This window comes from Sceloporus occidentalis, unplaced genomic scaffold (genome assembly GCF_023333645.1).
Source record: "Sceloporus occidentalis isolate IW3139 unplaced genomic scaffold, rSceOcc1.0.p SCAF_9, whole genome shotgun sequence".
In the NCBI taxonomy this organism is placed as follows: domain Eukaryota; kingdom Metazoa; phylum Chordata; class Lepidosauria; order Squamata; family Phrynosomatidae; genus Sceloporus; species Sceloporus occidentalis.
This window is the reverse complement of record NW_028316989.1, coordinates 9797946-9820002: the sequence shown is the minus strand read 5'-3', so window position 1 is coordinate 9820002 and position 22057 is coordinate 9797946. Positions and strand designations below refer to the sequence as shown.

Below are 22057 nucleotides of genomic sequence, written 5' to 3'. Positions count from 1 at the left end.
ACCTCTGACTATTTGGAGCATAGCTCATGCTCATTTTAACCAACCCTTCCTAGATGTAAACATCTACATTTCCATTTAGATGCTATTTTGGTCCTTGCTGTGAGCAGTGTTAATCACACATTCGTTATTTTTGACTTGTAACGTCCTCCAGGTAGACTAAAAGAGGAATTAGTGGATTTAAGAGAGGTCATGCCATATAATCTCCTACAGTTAAAAGTAAACACTTTCAAGAGCTTACTGTACATGCTTATTTGAAAGAATGCCCTTTTGAACTTAATAGTTCAACTCCTTGGAACTTGATGGTTGCTCTAATGTTACCCTGGGTTTTAGTCTAAATGGGAAAATGGCTATCCAGGTTTTTGAACCTAGTTGTAGTACTGGGTTGAAAACCTTAAATAGCTCTGTTAAAGTTTGGATTAAAACCCAGAGTGGATTCACTGACCAACTGAGATTTGAGCCACCAGCTGCCACTGCCTCTCAAGGAAAATGCATTGCTGGTATAACTATTAAAGTTGTTAAAATATTTAGGTCCCAGCCTCTGTCTAAAGATCTCAGGTTACAATATGAAAAAATCAACATGATAAATTGTCAATGAAATCAACCTGATACATGTGTGTATGTGCATGTGCCTCCAATCGCCTGTTGACTTATGGTGGCCCTATGACAGGGTAACCAGATGTCCTCCTTTTCCAGGATATGTCCTGTATTACAACCTACTGTCCAGGAGGAATTCCAAAATGTCCTCCATTTTGAGCACATCTAAGAAGCATGACTTTATACGTATATTAATAATAAATAATAATAAAAAATTATTTATATACCGTTATCCCAAGGATCACAGCGGTGAACAATAAAAGATAAAACAGTTAAAACAACACGAGCCCCAACCCCCCCCCAGCAGAATTACAACAGTTAAGAACAATTAGCAGTCAACAACAATAAAAATCCAACAGCACCCCAAGCAAATGGCTGTGTAGAGTGGAATACATCTTTTCCAAAGGGAAAAGAATAACAGACAAGGCTCACGGGGGAAAAGCCTGGCGGAATAAGAAGGTCTTCAGATCCTTCTTAAAAGTATTAAGAGAGGTGCTAGTATGGAGCTCATTGGGGAGAGAGTTCCAGAGCTGTGGGGCTGCAACAGAAAAGGCCCTCCGAGATGAAGCATATCTAGCATCTGGAACTCTTAAAAGATGTCTCTCACCCGATCTGAGAGTGTGGGGCGGATTGTATGGAAAGAGGCGGTCCTCCAAGTACTCTGGGCCCAAGCCATTTAGGGCTTTATAGGTGATAACCAACACCTTGTATTCGGCCCAGAAGTGAATAGGCAGCCAATGAAGATCTTTTAGGACTGGTGTTATATGGCTGGCCCTGGGATATCCAGTAACCAGCCTAGCAGCCATATTCTGCACTAATTGAAGCTTCCGGGTTTGGTACAAGGGTTGCCCCATGTAAAGCGCATTACAGAAATCTAATCGAGAGGTTACCAGAGCATGTACAACGGTTTCAAGGTCCCCCCGGCCCAGGAAGGGTCGCAGTTGGCGTATCAGCCGAAGCTGATAACAAGTGCTCCTGACCGTCACATCCACCTGAGCAGTAAGGTGAAGCGACGAGTCCAGAAGCACCCCCAAACTGCGAACCAAGTCCTTCACATATTAGTGTGTTTAGCTTTTATTTAATAATGTCCTAGATTTTTCTTGACTGTCCTACATTTCACAGTGCGTTGTCCTCCTTTGAGGCTAGGTCACCCTGACCTATGAAGATATTAATATTCTGCCTTTCCTCAACTGCTCTGTTCTGGTCCTACAGGTTCACATTAGTGACCTCCCTGGCGGAGTCTAACCATCTGGCACATGGTCTTCCTCTGTTTCTACTGCCTTCCACTTTCCCCAACATTGTTGTCTTTTCCAATGAGTCATGCCTTCATGATGCAGCCAAAGTATGACAGCCTCAGTTTAATCATCTTGGCTTCCAGGCAGAATTCAGGGTTGATCTGTTCTAGGTACTATTTGTTTGCTTTTTGGCTATCCATGGTATCCTTAGCAGCTTTCCCTTTTCTGGGCTTTCTGGAAAGGTGAAGGGAAGCAGAAAGAGAGGAAGACTACAGGCCAAATGGATGAATAGAATCTTTATTACAGTCATAGACCAACACAGCCAAATGGATGGACTCAGTCAGGGAGGTCATAGGCCTGAATTTGGAGGACCTGAGCAGAGCAGTGGAGGACAGAGGGGTCTTGGAGGTGTCTCATCCACAGGGTCACCATGAATCGGTTTTGACTCAAGGACCTTTTCCAATGATGCACAGAGGAAAATCAGGGCATGTGTGGCCAGGCAACATGATTCAGATGATTCAACCAGGAAGAAGAGGGAAGCTAGGTGAGGCTGCAGCAGTGAGGCTAGGATCAGGCTTATCAGGTGTCCTAACAGAGTAGACCAAGGCACAGCAAAATGTAGGATGTTCATGAAACATGTAGGACACACCCAAAGAAAAAGCTTCAATGTAAAGCCAAGCTTCTTCACCAGGGTCAAAATGGAGGGCCTGTTTATGTACCTCCTGGACAGAAGGTTGGAATGTAGGATATGTCCTGGAAAAGGAGGACCACGTCTGATCACACTGAGCCTGGGATCCTTGGAGCGCCCACTTCTTTTTGCCCCTTGAAGTCAGTGGTGTCACTAAGGAGGTTGTGGGGGGTGCGGACCTAAGGTAACCCCACTGCTCCTCAAACACCTGCCTTTGGGTAGAGATGGGCTGTGACATCCATCAGTTTCCCTTTAAAATGCTTTAAGGGATGGGGGGGGTGAAGCTCAGTGGGAGGAGAAAGGAGAGGCCTTAGCATTTTTTAAAATTAAATTTTCAAATTTCAAAATCTTAAATTTATTTTTTAATGAAATTTTAATTTTTTTAATTCTTCTAATTTTTTTTTTTTTTACAAAACATCACATTTTAACCAAATCTTTGCTGAAGACATTCAGGTTGCGCACACGCGGTTGCAATTTGAAGCTATAACTTCAATTTTTCTAGTCGATTAGATTATTACAGTATTAGCATGCCATTCATGGTAGATAAGGATGACGACTGATGAGGGACATTAGTGCCAAAAAAGCATGGCTAAGGATTCTGGGTGGTGGGAAATGGGAGGTCAATGGGGCCACGGGTTGCCATAATTGTCCACTATTACCAGGGACAAAATGTAGGACAAATTCGAAACCAAACTGTAGGACGACTGCAGGACAAAACTCAGCCCAAAATGTAAGACATTTAAGGTCCTCCATTTTCTTAAATGTCCTACATTTTGGGCTGAGTTTTGTCCTGCAGTCGTCCTACAGTTTGGTCTCGAATTTGTTCCACATTTTGTCCCTGGTAATAGTGGACAATTATGGCAACCCTCCCAGTGTGTGACACTGACTGGGAGTAACTAGAACAAATGACAGTACCTGCCCATTGGGAAACCATACTTGCCCATAGAGAATCATTTATGGATTCCTGTTTCTTTCTTTCTTTCTCCAATGATTCCCTATGGACAAGTATTATCCTATTATTCCCTATGGGCAACTATTCTCCTATTATTCTCTATAGGCAAGTATTATCCAATGATTCCCTATGGGCAAGTATTCTACAATGATTCTCCTATTATTCCCTATGGGAGACTATTTCCCAATGATTCCCTATGGGCAACTCCCAGAACCCCATTGCATGGAGCCAGGGCAGTTAACGCGCTCTCAAACCGTGTGATCCCTGCTGTGCGGATGGGCTGCAAGCGGAGGGCTGCCGGGGGCCTGAGGAGGGCAGCAGATGGCCTCTCTCTCCCCGAAGGGAGGAGCATCCCTGCCTTGCCTTGGCTGAGTCCTCCTCCTCCTCCCTTGGCCCTCCTCCCTCCTTGCCCTCCATCCCAGCCTGTGCCCATCAGCGGGGCATTTAAATGGCATCGGGGCTCCCTGCTGCTGGCACTTGGCTGGCACTGCTGTCCCTGGATCCAGCATGAAGGCCATCCCGGCGCCGGGCATCCGCTTCATCCGCTCCTTCTCCAGGGAGAGCTGGTAAGGCAGGCCCCGTCCCTCCCTCGCCTTCTCCGCTTCCCTGGATCCCGAGAGAGAAAGAGAGAGGCAGCAGCCAAGGCCAGGAGGGCAAAGGAGCAAAGGAGGGAGGGATGCCTCTCCTGGCCCCTTTGGAGCCTCTCTGCCCTGGGCTGCTTTCTTAATGGATCAACCCAGATCGTCCCTTTCCCCCTCCCTCCTCTTTGTCCTGCAATTCACAAAAACAAGGCTATCTTTGATGGATCGATCCAAATCATCCCTGGTTCCCCTCCTCCCCTTGGTTCCAACATTCGCAAAAACAAGGTTATCTTTAAGGGATCAACCAAACAGTCCCTGGCTCCTCTCTCCTTTTGTTCCAAAATTCAATACTGTATTTTTAATGGACCAACCCACATGGTCCCTGGTTCCGCTCTCCTTTGTCCTGAAATCCCCCCAAACAGGGATCCCTTTCTTGGACCCACCCAAATGCTCAGTCTACCTCTGGCAAGTCTGTTGGCCCCATGTCTGTTGTGGCATTTGGGTGGGTCCAAGAAAGGGATCCCTGTTTGGGGGCTTGGGATGTCCTTGTCCTTTGCTGCAGAGCCAACTGGGCTCCTCTTGGACGTGTCTCCTTTGTTCTCTTCTCCAAAACAAAGAGCACACTGACTTGGAGGAACAAGGCTGATCTATCTGTGCAGGGAGATGCTGGGCAAAAGTCTGTGGTGCATCATTCATGCATGTTGTGCATCATGCTCCTCAAGGTTTCAGGGTCAAGACCAGGCACCCTCCGCATGATGTGGCCAAAGTACGACAGCCTCGGTCTTGTCATCTTGGCTTCCAGGGTTGATCTGGCTTGATCTGCTCTAGGACCCATTTCTTTGACTTCTTGGCTGTTCCTGGTAATCTCAACACTCTTCTCAAATGAATTAATTCTCTTCCTATCCGCTTTCTTAACTATCCAACTCTCACATCCATCCAGGGCAATAGGGAATGCAGTGACTTGTATGAGTCTAGCTTTTGTGCTCAGTTGTCCACACTGCAAAAATAGCCCAGTTTGGCACTGCTTTAACTGCCCTGGCTCAATGCTATGGAATTCTGGGAACTGGAGCTTGTTGGAGCTCTGCTCCACTCCGAAGCCACAATAAACTCCAATTCCCAAAATCCCATAGCATTGAGCCGGAGCAGTGAATGTGGTGTCAAACTGGGTTATTTCTACAGTGCAGGTGGACCCCTTGTTGTTGGGTAGGAATCAAAGATGTTTTCCTCAAGTGCATGTTTAAATCATTGTGGGGTGAGGCTGGGGGCTCTTGGGTCTGCAGTTTGGAAACCTGCCTTGCTCTGGGGTCACAACAAACTCCAGTTCCCAGAATTCCAGAGCATTGAGCTACAGCAGCTATAATTCTGTTTGAAAATTCTTCTCTTTTGGTCAGCCTTTTGCTCCAGCCTAATAAAAAGACCACAGCTTTAGCAAGAAGTAGATATATTCAATAGTTTTCCTTCTGGCACCCTCCTTCACCATGAATCTGGAACAATGAGGCTGAAGCGGGAGAGAGGATTTGGCTGCATTTGTAGGGCTGGCTTAGACAAGAATCTTAGAAACCAGGCAACCTCTGACATTTCAGGATTTCATTGCGCAACTGTGCTTTGCAGCATGTGGGAATGGGTCATGAGTCATGGAAATTCATCTGAATTAATCTCCTCTTCCAGGAGCAATGTACAGTGACTGCAATGTAGGGTTCTATGTAGCTTAGCTCTTAACCATGTTGTCTTCATGCTTCTTTGCATACAGCAGGAGTGGGAATTGTGTGTTCCTCCAAATGTTGCTGGACTACAGCTCCCAGCATTCTTCATCTTTGGCTATGATGGCTGGGGCTGCTAGAGAACCAACATTGATTTTATTCACTAGAGAGAGTAGCATGATTGTTATTAAGGAAATACGCATGACTCACATTGCTCTGAATCCATCCATCCATCACTTTATTTACATCTTGCCTTTCTGAGACTTAAGGCAGCTTACAAAAAGGCAGAAAATACAATAAAAACATATATAGTTAGAAACATACTAAATGAAGGTTAAAGCAGCATTAAAGAACAACAGAATTAAAACCATTTAAAGCCTTATTTTAAAAGAAAGATTAAAAACAGCACCATAAAAAGCCCCTTCTTAAAAAGTCCTTTTATTAGTCCCAGGTAAAATCAACTCATTTGAAAATAGGGTGTTCCAGGAGACTTCTTCAGCTACCATAGACAGCCAAAATGACCATTAAATGTGTCCTAGGCTATAGTATTTTGAATGTATCATGAGACCACATGTCCTGTAAGAAAAGAAGTTAATGCTTGGTAAAGTAGAAGGCAGTAAGAAAAGAGGAACACTTCATTACATGAATGAACTCAAATCAAGGAATTCATGGCCCTGGGCCTGCAAGACCTGAATAGAGCTGTTGATGATCTTGGTAGTCTCTAGTTCATAGACTCTCCATAGGACACAACTGAGTTGATGGCACTCAATTACCATAACAATAACAGTAAATACATTGAATCAATGGGATTTACCCTATCTGTTGACTCACCATCAGGACCATTAGGATTTAAGCCATAGTGCTGGCTTTTGTAGGAAGGATCTGTAACCAAGGTACTTGGCAGTTAAGTAATCAAAAGTGCTGTTGCTCTATTTACATTTTATACAAGAACCACCTTAAATGTTACTCTTGGACACACTGGTTGTTGTCCTGTGGGCTGGTTTCTAGAAGAGTACTTTGGCAATGCATCCTGCTCTGGGGTTCTAGTGAATGCATATGACTTACAGTAGATAAAATAAACTTTGCCCATTATTCTTTGGTCAGCAGTGTTTTATCTAGCTAATGTAGGTGTTGCAAGGCAAATACATTCCCCTTTTTGTGTCATGGGCTGAAAGAGGTGGTGCTCATCTTGTTTTACGTATTCTGAAGAGGAGGAAATCCCATCAGGAGATAGCTAATCTGTCAATTTAAGCACTTCAGTCCATAACAGTTATATCCTTTATCAGCCAGTGCAGCAGATCCTTAATGAAATTACACTTGCCTTCTGAAGTTGAATTGTTTTACTCTGTTACTTTCATGCTTTTGCATTTCAGTCCCTTCCCATTCAAGTGGATACAAAAAACCACAGTAACACAAGTTCCATTGCCCCTAATGGTGGTGCGACGTTTGTGTGCCCATGCCATTTGGAACAATGGGGCTTGCCGTCCGCAGATGCTCAACTCTATGGATGTCAAGCCTGCGTATGGCAAGGTACCACTGTATATAAATTTCTGCCAGCCTATTGGCTATTCTCAATTAGAGGAGAACTCTTAAACCAATTACTGAACAGTAAGCCAATACACAGCATTTAAATCCCATTAATTCAATGGGTGAATTCTAGTTAGAATTAATAATAGGATTCCAAATTGAGACCACACTCCTTCCATCTGGGCCATGCTGGTTTGGAAATTCTGAAATTGATTATCTAAAAAGTAACCTTTCCAAGCTCTAGGACAAAAAAATCCTACAAAGTCCAAAGTTCAAGTTAGTAAGCCCCTGTAAGCCTTACACATTGGGATTGTGTTGCACAGGTTATCTGCCATGACCTGTCCTTTCATCCCCATGCATGACTTTCTGAGACTTGGTTTCCTTCTTGCAGTCTACATTCTTTGTCCATGCATCTACAACATGTCTTCTGTGCACATGACTGAGCAAACCAGATTCCTTTGTAATTGCAGGCCCGCCTTATTATTTGCCACTTCCTTCACTTGGGATACTCTAAAGAGGTTTGTTATAAGGAAGAAGTCTTATCAATTCACTATCAATTTTCCCCCTTTAAAGTAAAGGGGCAGTTGCAGTGGGTTTCTACACCAGGACCCTCCAGGGGTCAGAGAGATTGCCAAAAAGAAGGAGAAATAAACAAAACAGTTGGAAGTCTACCGTGCTTCAGTTTTTGATAAATGACTAGTTTTGAAATTCAGTAGGGAGGAGTTGCAGACTATTTAAAAGATGGATTGTCGCTCTTTGGGACTTCCAGGAAATGCAATTTACCCCACATTTTTGGACAGAAAAGGGGCAATCTATTTATTTATTATTATTATTATTATTATTATTATTATTCATTTATATCCCACCTTTCTCCCTCAAGGCAGCTAATATGATAACCTGGTATAAAGGAGAGACTTGGGACGTATAGAAAAGAAGGCCCTGTTCCAAAAATCACCCAAAGTCTCTGAACTGACAAATATCTACATGACTCTCTTCAGGGACATCTCACAAAGAGAACAGGGAGAATCATTTTAAGCAAGTACAAACGTCAAATATGCATGCATGCTTCATACTAACCTATAGCTGAAATGCAATATATGAAAGTACAGGAAACCAAACCAAACTGTACACATTCCAAAAATGCCTCAGTCTATAAAACGATTACAAATAATCAACCTGTAAAATTTTAAGGGTTTAGCTTCTAAAACTTCTGCTATTTTAAGAAAGATAGCTTTTGATACACATCTTTGGACAATCCCTGCAGGTTGGTTTTAAATAGTATTATAATGATATGGGCTTTCCTGTTCTGCACACATGCATCTGATCTACCACACTGACTTTGACATGTGCCATTCTATGCATGAATCTGTAGAAACTATACATGCACATGCCACTCTAGTACCTGTTTACATGTATCGGATTGTTTTAATATCCAGCAAGTATTGTTTTATACTGTAAGGATATATTTTTAATTGTTAAGTGTTAAGCAAATAATTTCTCTGTATGGTAAATAAGACAAGTGTATGGCAAACCTGATACGGTCCTTTTCTTCCAGACATCAGATTCCTGAATGTTGCTTTAACTGGGGATGGACTTGTAATTTCTAAACAGACGTGCTGTTTCAAAACTCTTCTGTTTACTGAAAGAGAGCACGTTTCTTTAAAAACATAAGGCAACCTTATCTATAGCAAAGTTTTTATAAAAGCGTAATAAAGCCATTTACAAGTTCTTGGGACACTGGCCAGCTGAACCAAAGGGAAGGGATAATACGAGATGTTCATTACAACAAGGCAACAGATAGGGCTGAAACATTTTCAAGTAAATCATTTGTGCCAAATTGTTCAAGAAGGTATGTTGGAGATAAGTTTTATTCTCTAGACTTGGTTCCATCCAGTGTGGTGTAGTGGTCAGAGCCGTGGACTGGGTCAAGTATACAATGAGCCATAAAACCCACTGGGTGACCTTTGTCCAGCTGCTTTCTTAGCCTCAGAAGTATTGCATATTTGCTGTTAGAGTAAGAAGGAAAAGAGCCACGTACATTGATTTGATGTTATTGGAGGAAAGGAAGGTTATCTAAAATATAGCTTTTAAACGTTTTTCTTTGCATTACAACTTCCCCAAAAGGCCATGCAGGCTGAGAGATTCTGGGAGTTGTGGTTTCAAAAAGCAACAGTCCCTCAAATCTGATAATAATTACACATTTACATCAAGCAGGATCAAATGACGCAGCTTTGCACAGACTATATCATTTCAGCATACCCTCCAACATTTTATAGAGGAACACCAAGACATGTGAAGCCAAGCAACTTTAGAATGCGATCAGGATGGCAGAAGTTATTGACAAGGAAGAGCACACAAACTAGAAAAGACTACAGCAGTTTGCTTTTGCCTGAGTGTACTGACCGACTCATGTCAATAAGACTTCAAGGAAAACCCATCAATATAATCATAATCCAAGTTTAATTCCAACTACAAAAGCAGAAAAAGAAGAAATTGAAAGATTCTATACTGGTGACCAGGAGGAAACTGATCACACGCTAAAATAGGACTTCTTATTACTTATGGACAATTGGGATGGAGTTAACATGGTCCATGCAATTGCATTTTCAATTTCTATGTATGGTTGTGCTAGCAGGGCAGTGAAGAAAGCTGATAGGAAGAAAATGAGATCATTTGAAAGGAGATGCTGGAGTTCTGTGGATCTTGTGGACTGTTAAAAAGATAAATAAATGGGTCCTAGAGCAAATCAAGCCTGAACTCTCCCTAGAATCCAAGATTGCTAAACTGAGATTGGTATACTTTGGTCATATCATGAAAAGACATGACTCACTACAACAGACAATAATGCTGGATGAAATAGAAAAGGCAGTAGGAAAAGAGGAAGAACATGTTCCAGATGGACAGACTCAAGCAAGGAAGCCATAGCTCTGAGTCTGCAAGACCTGAGCAGGGCTGTTGATGATAGGATGACATGGAGCTCTCTCATTCATAGGGTTACCATAAGTTGGTAAACTAGATGGCAGTTAACCAAAGCAACCACTAAGAAGGGCAAAACTGTACTCTCTTCTGTCTTGTAACCCAGGGATAAAGGGGAAACGTGGGGAAAGAAAAGCAAAACTGGGACATTTTAAAAGCAGCTGATAGGTGAGATGACAGAGGACTAATAGGGACTGTCTCTATCAAATTGGGATAGTTTGTATACGTCTGGTTGGAATTTGGTAGGCTTAATTTTTTCCTGCTCCAGTTTGCTCCTGGATGTAGGAAACAAGCATGTCATGTACAAAGATTCAGACTTGGTCTTCTTCCCATTCTACCTTTCTTTGCAAGAGGCAGTTCATTCCCCTTCCCCATAAAGAAGTCTTGCGACAACTGCACCTTGAAGTAACAGATTTCAGAAAAGCGCATCACCATTTGATTCTGCTGCCCAGATCCATACTGTGGTAATATCTTTATTAGACAAGCCCAAAATCCTTTGTGTTAGATGTCAGAATTTCAGAGAATTTTGTGCCTTTTTAATTGCTCTAATATAGGTATTACTACAATATGGACTTTGAAATTTGTCCTGTAATCAACATGGCATCATCATAATAATAATAATAATAATAATAATAATAATAATAATAATAATGGCTGCTCTGGCATTTAAATCTGCTGTGTTCGTGATTCTGAATCTTGCACTATAATAGGGCACGCACATGGCACAATCAATATAGTGATTTAAAAGAGTACTCTGAATCTAGCAATATCCTGGCCTGACATTATAAAAGTGCAATTGACCATTCCAAAATACACACATATACTTGTACTTTTTGAAACCTGGCCTTTTCTTTCTGTCCTAAGGATCCCATCAGTCAGAGCCTCTTATGCTTCACTTTTGTTTTGAAACAGAAGTGAATCTGATAATGAAAAGCAAACCAGAAACACCTCCTGAGGTGTTTGAATAGAATAAGCTAAAAATTGACTACTGATTTTGAGACTTGCAATCCAAAACCTAATTTGTTCCTGATTCTGTATGCAGAATCTCTTTTCCAGATTCTTGTGTAGCTTCCCCAAGCATGACCTTGATGAATTGGAGTGCTGTTCCTGGGTATATAGTCTTGATAAGTTAGGTCTTGTGAGGTGCTGATATTTCTGTTTCCTCTGAGGATGAAATGAGTGAGCCTTTGGCTGCAGAAAGCGGAGCAGAGTTACGCATGCATGGCTGAATTTCCACCACTGTTCTCATGTGACTTGGAAAACATGCTTATTTGTGTTGTGGTTCGCTTATTTTGCTGAATGGAAAGATGTGGTCATAAGAAAAGGGGAAGCAAAGACAACCAGCTGGTTCGTTGACAGCATCTTCTGGGCACTGTAGCTGTAGATAATGTGCTTTACATGCAGAAGACCTCAGGTTTGATCCATGGCATCTCCAGGTAGGGATGGGAAAGAATCCAGCTTGAAAACTTGGACAACTATGGTGGCAAGTTAAAAACACTAAGCTAGAGCACAGCTTTGGAAAGTCAGGCATTAAAGTGGAATAATACCACTATAATTGTGTAGTGTAAATGTACCCATGGTGTTCTAATTAACAATAGATTCCCATAAATCTGACAGATGCAAACATTAATCTAATCTTCTCATGAACTGGGTTAGGCTTCAGAGTTACTGCTATGTGTTCATTTTTTTAAAAAATGATTCAAATCACCTTTCTTTTATATGGTCTCTTCTAGGTATCGGGGACTGATTCTTGTGTTGACATTCCTGTGCTATGCCACATTCCATCTCTCACGGAAGCCCATAAGTATTGTAAAGGTAAGTAGCATAAATCCTTGAAAGTCAGGGGATGTGTTCTTGCTCCAAAGGAAACCCAAGTCTGCAATCCTGTACGCTGAGAGTGTGGAACCTGCAGATCTCTAGATTTTATCATTCCAGTTACCATCAGCCCCAGACTGCCTGTGTGATGGGAACTGTTGTTCAGGAACATCTGGGAAGTCACAAGTCCCTCACCTCTGCTATATCCTGCTGTACTATTGAATATAGAGAGATTTACATCCAAGTAAATATTCATAGGTACATCTGATTGTGTAAGTGAACTGAATGGTATTCTCCATTGATTAACTATTTGACAGTCCTGCACTGTATCTAAGAATCTGAAGTGAGATACAGACAATAAAACTATGAAAGCCTTCAACTCCATATATTTTAGAATGATTTTAAACAATCCAATGAGAGAAAACCTTTATTTGTTTTTCCCTCTTACTTCTTCTGTTTCTTTACCCCGTTTCCTAGATTGTATGTTCACCAGGACAGAGACCTGGCTTCTTATCCACTTCAAAGTTGCCATGCATACAGATAGCATTATATAACCATAATTTTAAAACTAATATATGCCTGACTCTTTTGCCTGTCATTTTTTGTTTCTCCTTTTGCCAGAGTGAACTACATTACAATTGTTCCTCACGGGGAGCCAATCCAAACAATGGTTCCAATAGCACAACGTGGTGCGACTGGAAGCCTTTTGGTAAGACTTTGTTTCCTAGTAAATTTTCCAAGCCCTGGAAAGAATAGTCACCCCCTTGGACTTCAAGCTGGTAGAAAACAGGGGAGCCTTCAGACTATAAAATTATAGCACTATGATTCTGCTTTAACTGCCATGACTGCATCCTATGGAATCTTAGAATTTGTAGTTTAGGAGGGCACTAGATCTTTCTGGTTGAGAACTGTAAATGCCCCTTTCCTAAATCGCAGATCCCAGGGTTCCACGAGATGAGACCATGGCGATTAAAGTGGAATCGTAATGCTATAATTGTGTTATTGCAAGGGCCTTATAGAGCCAAATAATATCACACTCTGAAATTAGGATGCTGTGTAGTTCAAGGGTAGAACACTTATCTCTTTTTTTTGTGAAAAGTCAAAGGTTCAATCCCTGGCACCTTTAAGATGGGCTAGGGAAGATTTGAAATCTTGGTGATGTTCTGCCATGCCATATATATCAAGTTGGGGAATCCGCAGCCCTCCAGATGGTGCTAAACTCCAGTTCATTGCCATCAGTGCTAATCAGCCTAGAAAATGGTAAGATGTGGTCATAAGTAGCTTATCTACACCTGGAGAGCTATAGGTTTGCACCCCAGTGTAGATCATTCTGGCCTAGATGAACAACTATTGATTTGATAGTATAAGGCAGCTTACCACATTTTTATATAGACAAAAGGCAGGAGCCTTCCAGATGTTGCTGCATTGCAACTCCCATTAGCCCTGGTGAAGGATAATGGGAGTTGAAATCAGACAACCTCTGGAGTACCATACATTCCCAATCCCTATTTTAGGTTTTTGAAACTATTAATTCAAGGCCAGTGACTATATATTTTTATAATTATAATTAATTATAAGAAGGCTGCTGTAAAGGCACCATTTACCTGATGGTACTCTATAATTAACCTTCCTTGACAGGATGATAAATTTGTGCTTGAAACAAAATTTGGGTAGACCAAACCACAGAAAGCAAAGGTTTAGTTTCTCGGCCACCAATGAAAAAAGTTTTGGGTTTTGGAGTATTTTGGATTTCGAATTCTGGATAAGGGAGACTCTACCTGTATTGTACTTCAGAAGTGACTAGGCTTAGAGTTGACCAGGAGACAAGCTCCCCCCCCCCCCTCTATTTTCACATATCAGCCCTTTCAGTCTTGAAGCCTGTTCTGGATTTGGATATTTCTGCTGCATCTTCATGCTTTGCTGAAGCAGATTATAACCAGTACTGTCCCTTCTTCTAGATCAGGACAACTATAAGGAGCTGTTTGGAGCACTGGATAATGCTTTCCTGGTTGCCTATGCCATAGGAATGTATATCAGGTATGTAGCCACAATGCAGGAAGGAGACTATAAATCTATCTCCTGTTAGTTCTCTCTCCAGAAAGCCAGCCCCCCCACCCCCACCCCACAAAGAGAAGAGGGACACAGCAACTAATGATAGTTGCTCTGTCATGTTCCCATCCCTAGACTGATAGCTGCTCACAGATTGGATAATGCATATTGCATGAGGGAGTCAATTTTGCTTATGAAGTTTCCCCATAAAATCTGGCCACCTGTTTAAGAATCAGATTATAGTTAGGTAATATGCAGAGACAAGATCTATAGTCAGCAGAATTGCATGGAGAAGTGTTTAGATCTAGCCTTTCATGCAACTTTACTTTCCTACATAGAGGGGTTAAAACAATGTTAGAGCATATTCAAACACCTCCATGCTGAAATGACATGGTCCAATAATGATTCAAGCTGGTTGTCTGGTCCTGCTCACTTGTAGCTCTCCATCTGTTTACTGAAATGGTATGGTCCAGTAGGTATTGAACCACATAGTGCCTAGTTTGGTTCTCATATGGCTATGTTCCCAGAGATCAGGGATGAGGTTTTCAGCTGTTGTCAGTATTCCTTAGCTAAACAGAATGAGCTGGCAATACAGTGAGGTCTTCTTATCTGTGGACTTGCCATCTGCAGATTTGAGCTTCCATGGATGACAAGCCCCAGTGGTCTAAATGGGCACGTGGTCATGCCAGAAGTCATGCACACATCATGTCCCCATAGTAAACAATGGGACTTGAGGTCCTGCATTTTTTGCTATCCATGGGGTGGTCCAGCACAGATCCCCCATGGATACAAAGGGATGACTGTATTCTGAAGTAGTAGAATGAATGGAAACACTTCAGATAGATGGTTCCATTTTTATGTGTAACCTCTATTAACTCTGATGTACATTTTAACCTTCCTGAGTCAGAGTCCAAAATCCTGATTGACACAGTGGGCAACCAGATGCTCCCGGGGAGCTCAGGAGCAAGGGTTAAAGGCCAGTTTCAGAATAGATGAACTCTTATCTCAACAGTCCATCAGTCTCGGTGAAGTGAAAGCAAAATACTTTTATTGCAGACATTAGAAGCAGAAGTCATACGCAATGCATTTAGGTCAAATCTAACAAAGCCCACCCATTACAATAATATAAAAGCACAATTTCTATAACTCCACCCCTGCTATTTGGCACACATAATTTATTCTCACAGCAAAGCCTAACGGTTTTCACTATCTCCCTCCTGGCCATCTGCATGCCTTTCCCAAACACCTAAGCTCTGCAGCTTCACAGTAAAATTCCTCCTCCACATTCCTTAAGCAATCTTCAAGAATAGACTCCTCTACCAAGAAGTTTAACCCATGATGGTACATTGCTTCAGCCCTTGTTAAAACCCCTCCATACCCATCCCCCCAGTAACCAAACCCACACCCTTCCATACATTATGATAGAACCTACAATGGACCAACAACCTTTCATACATTATGACAGAACCTGCAACGGATTCTGACAGCTAGGTGCCTTCTCTTTTTGCTTCAGATGCATCTTGCCATTGAAACCTAGAGGCTGCATATACTGTAGTCCTAATCATTAGTAGCCACAGATGACAGTTCTTCTCTATCGGTGCATCTGCTCAGTCTCTGTTTTAGCAGGACTTTTGCTTTTTGAGGCAATGAACAAGCATTCTGCTAACCTTATGTCAGTGCATGTAATACGATAAGGTCCCCCATCACTTCTAAGGACATTAACTTAAGTGATGCTGAGTGACACATACTGTGCTGCCCCGAAGCAGAGGGGGTAGGATAAACAGCGAAGGAGGCTGTTCTTGCTCCCAGTACTTGCCACCTGAAGCAGTTTTCTCGCTCAGCTTGATGGTGGGGCTGACTCTGGTTTTAGGAAAATTGGCTTTTAGAATACTCGGCTTTTGGCCACTTTTCGGAAGGCAGTTCTTAGGATCTTCATTTTACTGCTTCCTCTGTCACTGGCAATTTTGATTTGCTCTTCATTTACCTTCCCTGCTAAAGTTTATCTTCATTGTTCACAATCAGTTTGTGATACAATTTGTCACAAAGGATATCAGCAACTTGACGGCTTAACTTGCTTATTTTAAAAAATGAACAAATAACCCAAGAGGTGTTCTTAGGACAAATCCATAACATTTTATTATTCTGGCACAATGTGTCAGAAGGCAGCCACACCTAAGAAACAGTCAGCCTGCTTCCCAATCAGGCAGAAAATAATTCAGATTTTCCCATAACTTATATTCATAACGGCTGGTGGATAAGAAATTAGCTAATGGAAAGCTTGTGTTATCAATGAGACAGTTGTCCAAATAAAGGATTCTGTTTGCTGAGGCCCATGATCGGCTCTTTTGTCACCTAAGCAGTTAGGATTGTTTCCAGGACTGTGTCTATGCCATGATTCTGCAAGGAGACAAAAAAGCAAGAGCTGCAACTCAGCAGTACAGTACTGGTTCTGCAGACAGAGTGTCTCAAGCTCAATTCCTGAGACTTCTAGACTCAGTGATCCTACTCAGTAGCACATGGATGGGAGTCTATGGCCAGCTTTTCCCTACAGGAAAAGAATTCTCTTCCAAAACTAAGAGAGAGTTGCTTTTCTGGGGAGTGCAGTTCTTCTCTAAAACAAGATGTGCCTCCAATTTCGGGGGACTCCCCTCATTTTTTAAAAAGTTAATTTTTAAAGAAGCCACCAGCAACTTTCCAGTTATTCCAAGTTTCATATCAAGGGGCTGGTGCAGCCTACAGTAGGTCCTCAGAGTAGAAATATCCTCCCTGATGCCTAGAATTTCCCACAGGTGAAACTCTGGAGATTCGCTGCGAGTCAGAACCTACAGATGGACCAATGATGGACCAAAGGTAAACCATTGATGAACAAATGGTTTACTCTTCTGTAAGGCAGTTTCACATAAAGCAGCAATGGGGAATACCTGGCATTCCAAATGTTATTGGATTGCCACTCCAGTCATCCTCTATTCTTGACGGTCCCCCAGCCATGGCAGATGGGAGTTGCAGTCCAACAACATCTGGAGGTCAGCACTTTCCTCACCTTCAGCCTAATTGCACTGGGACCCAGCCTTCACACAGTTTGCTAATGAGACTTACAAATGACATGGCAAACAAAGGAGGATTAGATAAGTCAGGTTGTTAATCACATTGGAATAAACTGTTAGACCACAAAGTGTTCAATATGACTTATTACATGCAACTCTTTTGGAACTGGAGTGTAAGAAGTTGATAAAGTCTCCCTCATCATCTACACTGTTTCTAGGAAAGGGCGTCTGGATGCAGTCCACCGCTCAAGAGTTCCTGGAAAATAAATTGACGTAACAAGCGACAACACTCTTAGTAGCTACATTGAGTTGCTCTCCAATAACATATGGGGGAGCCATGTATTCTCTACCATTGAAATCAATAGTATGGAGACATTTCTGTTTATAATCAGCCATAATCCCATCTTGCCACCTTGAATCTCATGCAGAGAGAAAGGCGAGATATTAAACAAGCAAACAAGATTTTATCGTATAAAATCATAGATGTGGAGGTTGTCTTGTAGGTTTCCTAGGGTAGCCCTCTGTATGAGTCAGATAAATATTTTTCACAGGTAGTGATCCTACTTGCAGTTAAACAGCTCCAGAGAAAGAGAAGTCACCACTTCTGGTTTCACTACCAATGACTTCACTCTTTATCTTGTGTTTAAAAGTGAAGACCCGTGCCACAATCCTGCATATGGGTGCTTAAAAGAAAGCCCCATGTGTTCCGTATGTACTTTGGGATAGCACCACAGAGCTAGTAGATGTTAATAATTATGGTCCATTTTTTTTTCTTTCAGTCTTCACTTGGCATGAAAGCATCTTTTGAGTTTATGAACCCTCTGATGATATTTCTGTAGTCTTTTTAGACTGATGGGGCTAAATCCAGTGTTAGTTCCCAACTAGAATTGACCTGTTTCATTAACTGTGGCATGTTAGTCATCACTTATGTAAGCCCTCTTGATTCCAGTTGGTCTACTCTAGGTCTTTGAATAAAACTGGATTTATTCCATATCCATCAGTAATTTTGGGACACAGATTTAAAATGGACAAAAAGAGCTTTTCGGGGGGGGGGGGGTACTTTTAAACAACATATAATTAACTTAGGATACATTCAGAACCAGGCAAAGATATCAGGAAATCAACCTGGGATCTTTTGCATGCAAAATATGGTTCATCCTAGCTATGGTCTCTGTTGCTGCTCTGTTATGCTGTAATTCTTAAGTGGATCTTTTGGGAAGAAAGCTGTTGTTTTTGATGTTCTGTTTGTCTTTTTCTTCTGCAGTGGAATTTTTGGTGAGCGTCTTCCATTGCGCTACTATCTCTCTGGAGGCATGTTGCTGAGTGGGCTGTTTACATGCTTATTTGGTTTGGGCTACTACTGGAATATCCATCAACTTTGGTACTTTGTGCTTGTGCAGGTATGGAGATTTATTATGTTTGTCAATGGAATTCTCTCCACAGCTTTATAGCATGGGACTTCTTGTGAGGCTAGCACCCTGCCTTTAATGATTGGGGCTGCAGCCCCAATCCGGCATTTTTCCATCCCCAAAAGAAGCAGCAAAATGCAGCTCCTTTTTGAGGTGGAAGGAAGCTGTCCTTGCTACTGTCGTGGTGGCTCTTCTGCATTTCTTTAACACTGCATGTGTAAATGCTGCACCGCAGAAATGTTGTGATGCTGCCCACTGTCTGGTTGGGCGGGTGGCATGATGCCACTTTGGGGAAAAAGTTGGGGAGGGTGGTGGGCAGTCACCATGCCCCCACTCCACCCCAATGCTGGCGTTTCTTGCCAGTCTGTAGAGCCAATGAGTAGAAGAGGGCATTTCAGCAGGTGTTGCTTATTACCTGCTTGCATGACGGGCAACACTTGCTGAAATTCCCTCTTGTACACACAAATAAACGGTACAGGAGTTATCACCAATTTTCACTCCAGCAATGCAAGTCACCATAAGGGTGACTTGTGTCTGTTCTTTGGCACTGCATGCATGTTCTGTTCTTTGGCACTGTTTTTTGGCACTGCACTGCAAGCCGCTCCGATTGCCTGTACAGAGAAGTGTGATACAAATAAAAGCTTTATTGATTTATTATTATTATGCGGGCAACAGAACTTGTGGAACAGTTCACAGCATAAGAGTCCCTCAGTTCAGGGCTCCACATGAGGAAGAAGGGAAGCTAGCCAATAATAAACTTCCCTTGCCATTTGTTTGCCCTCTTAACCATTGTGTGGGTGTTGCATCCCTCCATTTGTCCCTTGATAGGAAAAAACTGTTTCATATGGTCAGATCTGTAGACTTAACAGTCACATGTGTTGCAGGCTGGCTGAACAGAAGCCAGACGGATTTAGCCCTTGGAAAAAATTAGAAAATGATGCAGCCTATTTTTCCATCCTTGATGTGTCTGTCCGAATGAGACACTGCTGTCAAATGAGAGATTATGGGGTTTGATGATGCAGGAACTGCTGAGTAAGATGCTACCACATTTGGTCTCAGGTTTATGCCTAATTAAAAATCTGTAATTCAGTAAGATTCCAGTCTAATACTATGGCATTTCTGAGATAAAATTGGATGAACAATTTTCTCTTATTCTTTAAAGTTCAGACTGAAATTCAAAGCAGAATTGCCATTTCACTGATGTGAAAAACCCCTTTGTTCATGTCCTCTTCTGTTTTTGGGTGCCCCACTTCATCATTTTCTAGGCCAAATGCTGTGCAGAGTACAAGGAAGTGTCCTATGTGTCTTAGTCATTGCCGTGAGTGCCAGCCTTCTAATAGCAGTATGGGTATAGCATCTTATCTGTGTTTGTGGGCTGCCAGTGTGTTGCAACACATGGAACTATTTTTGTAACTAGTTAGGCAAGCTGCCTGATTGTATTTTCCTCCTACCTGCTTTCATCACTTGAAACTGTCTCTGCGACAAGTCGGGGTTACGTTTCCTTCCTACACACTCAGGGATCTAAGTTCCCAACTGGTTTGTGTAATTGGTTAGACAGGTTTTGATTATGGGGAAATCTGGAGCATGGAGGATAAAAGCAACAAGGTTTTGTGTCCTAGAAGCATCCCTGATTCAGGTTAACTGCTCTGACATAGGGCCTCAGGGCCTTGGCTCCAGTAGGGATCATTAAGCAAGATGGAAGACTTTGTGAGTCATTTGGGGTGTGTATGACCAGTTACCAAGGGATCCAAATTTCTTGTTGTTGCTGCTGCTGTATTTATTATTTATTATTCTTATTCTTATTAATTTACATCCTGCCATTTCCCCAATCCTTGAATTTAAGGCAGCTTGCTAAAGTTAAAACAGATGTAGTCCAAAACACACTGCAGAAATAATCCAATTTGAGACCGCTTTAACTGCCCCTGGCTCAGTACTGTTTTTAATGCTGTGAAGCCGCTCTGAGTCCCAGTGTTGGGGAAAAAGTGGGATACAAATAAATAAATAAATAAATAAATAAATAAATAAATGAAAATTTAAGTATAATTAAACTGCCAATAGAATTAAAAGAACGCCTGTCTAAAACAACAAAAGTAACAAATATATGCTTGGACTAGCAGCCAGTAGAGCTGTTGCAATGAATCATTGAGATCATAGTCTCTAGTTTAGAAGCATCACTTAGAAAAGTTTCCTGTCTGGACTACCATGAACCCCAGCCAGTGTGGCCACAATATACTCCATGCTGGCTAAGGGATTCTGAGAGCTGTAATCCATGCAAGTAGTTCTGAGCTCTGCTGAAAAGGGGGATTTGTTGCATTCAAGGAGGCCATAAGGAAAATAGAATGCAGTGGCTAGGATTCTGAACCAGAAGCACTCCATGCTGCAAAATTTTGTTGCATTTTGTTGCAAGTATCAGCTTGTGTTCTTATGGGTGTAACAGGGGCAGGCGTCTCGTATTTTTTAGGCCCAATTACATTGCAGAGCTACAGGGAGCAGATTCTGAGTCATGTTTGACTGGCTGACTGCCCAGTTACTGTCTCTCAACTTAGCCTATCAAAGAGAGTTGTTATGAAGATAAAAGATAAAAGGAAGGTATTGCATGTCCAGATCCCCAGTGAGCCTACAAGTATGCCCTGTAGTTTAACTCTGTTTCTTTCCTTCTCTCACTCTCTCCTACCTAGATCTTCAATGGCTTGGTGCAGACCACTGGTTGGCCATCCGTGGTGGCATGTGTCGGCAACTGGTTTGGAAAGGGGAAGTAAGTCTGATTTCCTAACATCTGCATTTTGCGGGTTTCTGCTTTTCTTTCAATCATCAATTGCTTAATGTCTGGAAGAAGTACCTGATTTATTCCCTCGCTGGAACAGAAAATATAACTCTGAGCTGGAAAATGGAACAATGGTCCAATTTAGAATATAGCATCTTCAGAGCATGGAAGTAACTAGTCACCACTGGTTGAATTCTGGTTACACCTCCAAGAATCCCAAGCCAGCATGGCCATTGTCCACATGGTTTAGGGATTCTGGGAGTTGTAGTCCACAGGGCACCTTTTCCAGTCTCAGAACTAGTGATTTTAGCCAACCTTTGGCTCTATGTCTGGATAATCCATTAAAACCTGTAGCATGTTTTCTGGCCTAGCAGAAAAACTGACCAGTTACCAGTTTTTGTCTTCTCTTTTCAGACGAGGCTTCATTATGGGCATCTGGAACTCACACACATCCGTCGGAAACATCTTGGGGTCCTTGATTGCTGGCACTTGGGTTTCAAGTGCATGGGGATTGTCCTTTATAGTGCCTGGGATCATCATAGCCACCATGGGCGTCATCTGCTTCTTATTCCTCATTGAATGTGAGTCTTGGGAGCAGTGCTGAGCCAAAAAGGCTGCCTGATCCTGCCCTCCTTCCCAAGCATTCTACAAAGCTGGGATACATTTGTTAATCTGGGCAAAATGTGGGACAACATGAACAAAATAACAATCAGGATTTGACAG

General features: G+C 42.1%; 1 protein-coding gene across 3 annotated transcripts in view; it reads left to right on the top strand.

Moving 5' to 3' along the window:
• The first annotated feature begins 3869 nt into the window (after nucleotides 1-3869).
• SLC37A2 (solute carrier family 37 member 2) overlaps nucleotides 3870-22057 on the top strand; it is a 32605-nt gene continuing 14417 nt past the window's right edge. For all 3 annotated transcript variants that reach the window (XR_016282304.1, XM_089537878.1, XM_089537877.1), the window contains exons 1-7: nucleotides 3870-4035; nucleotides 11987-12068; nucleotides 12690-12777; nucleotides 14027-14105; nucleotides 18426-18561; nucleotides 21249-21325; nucleotides 21749-21915. Coding sequence is in view for 2 of the 3 variants with exons in the window: in XM_089537878.1 (XP_089394004.1) it covers nucleotides 3977-4035; nucleotides 11987-12068; nucleotides 12690-12777; nucleotides 14027-14105; nucleotides 18426-18561; nucleotides 21249-21325; nucleotides 21749-21915 (688 nt within the window). In the remaining variant the exon portion in view is untranslated. The remainder of the gene's footprint in view (nucleotides 4036-11986; nucleotides 12069-12689; nucleotides 12778-14026; nucleotides 14106-18425; nucleotides 18562-21248; nucleotides 21326-21748; nucleotides 21916-22057) is intronic.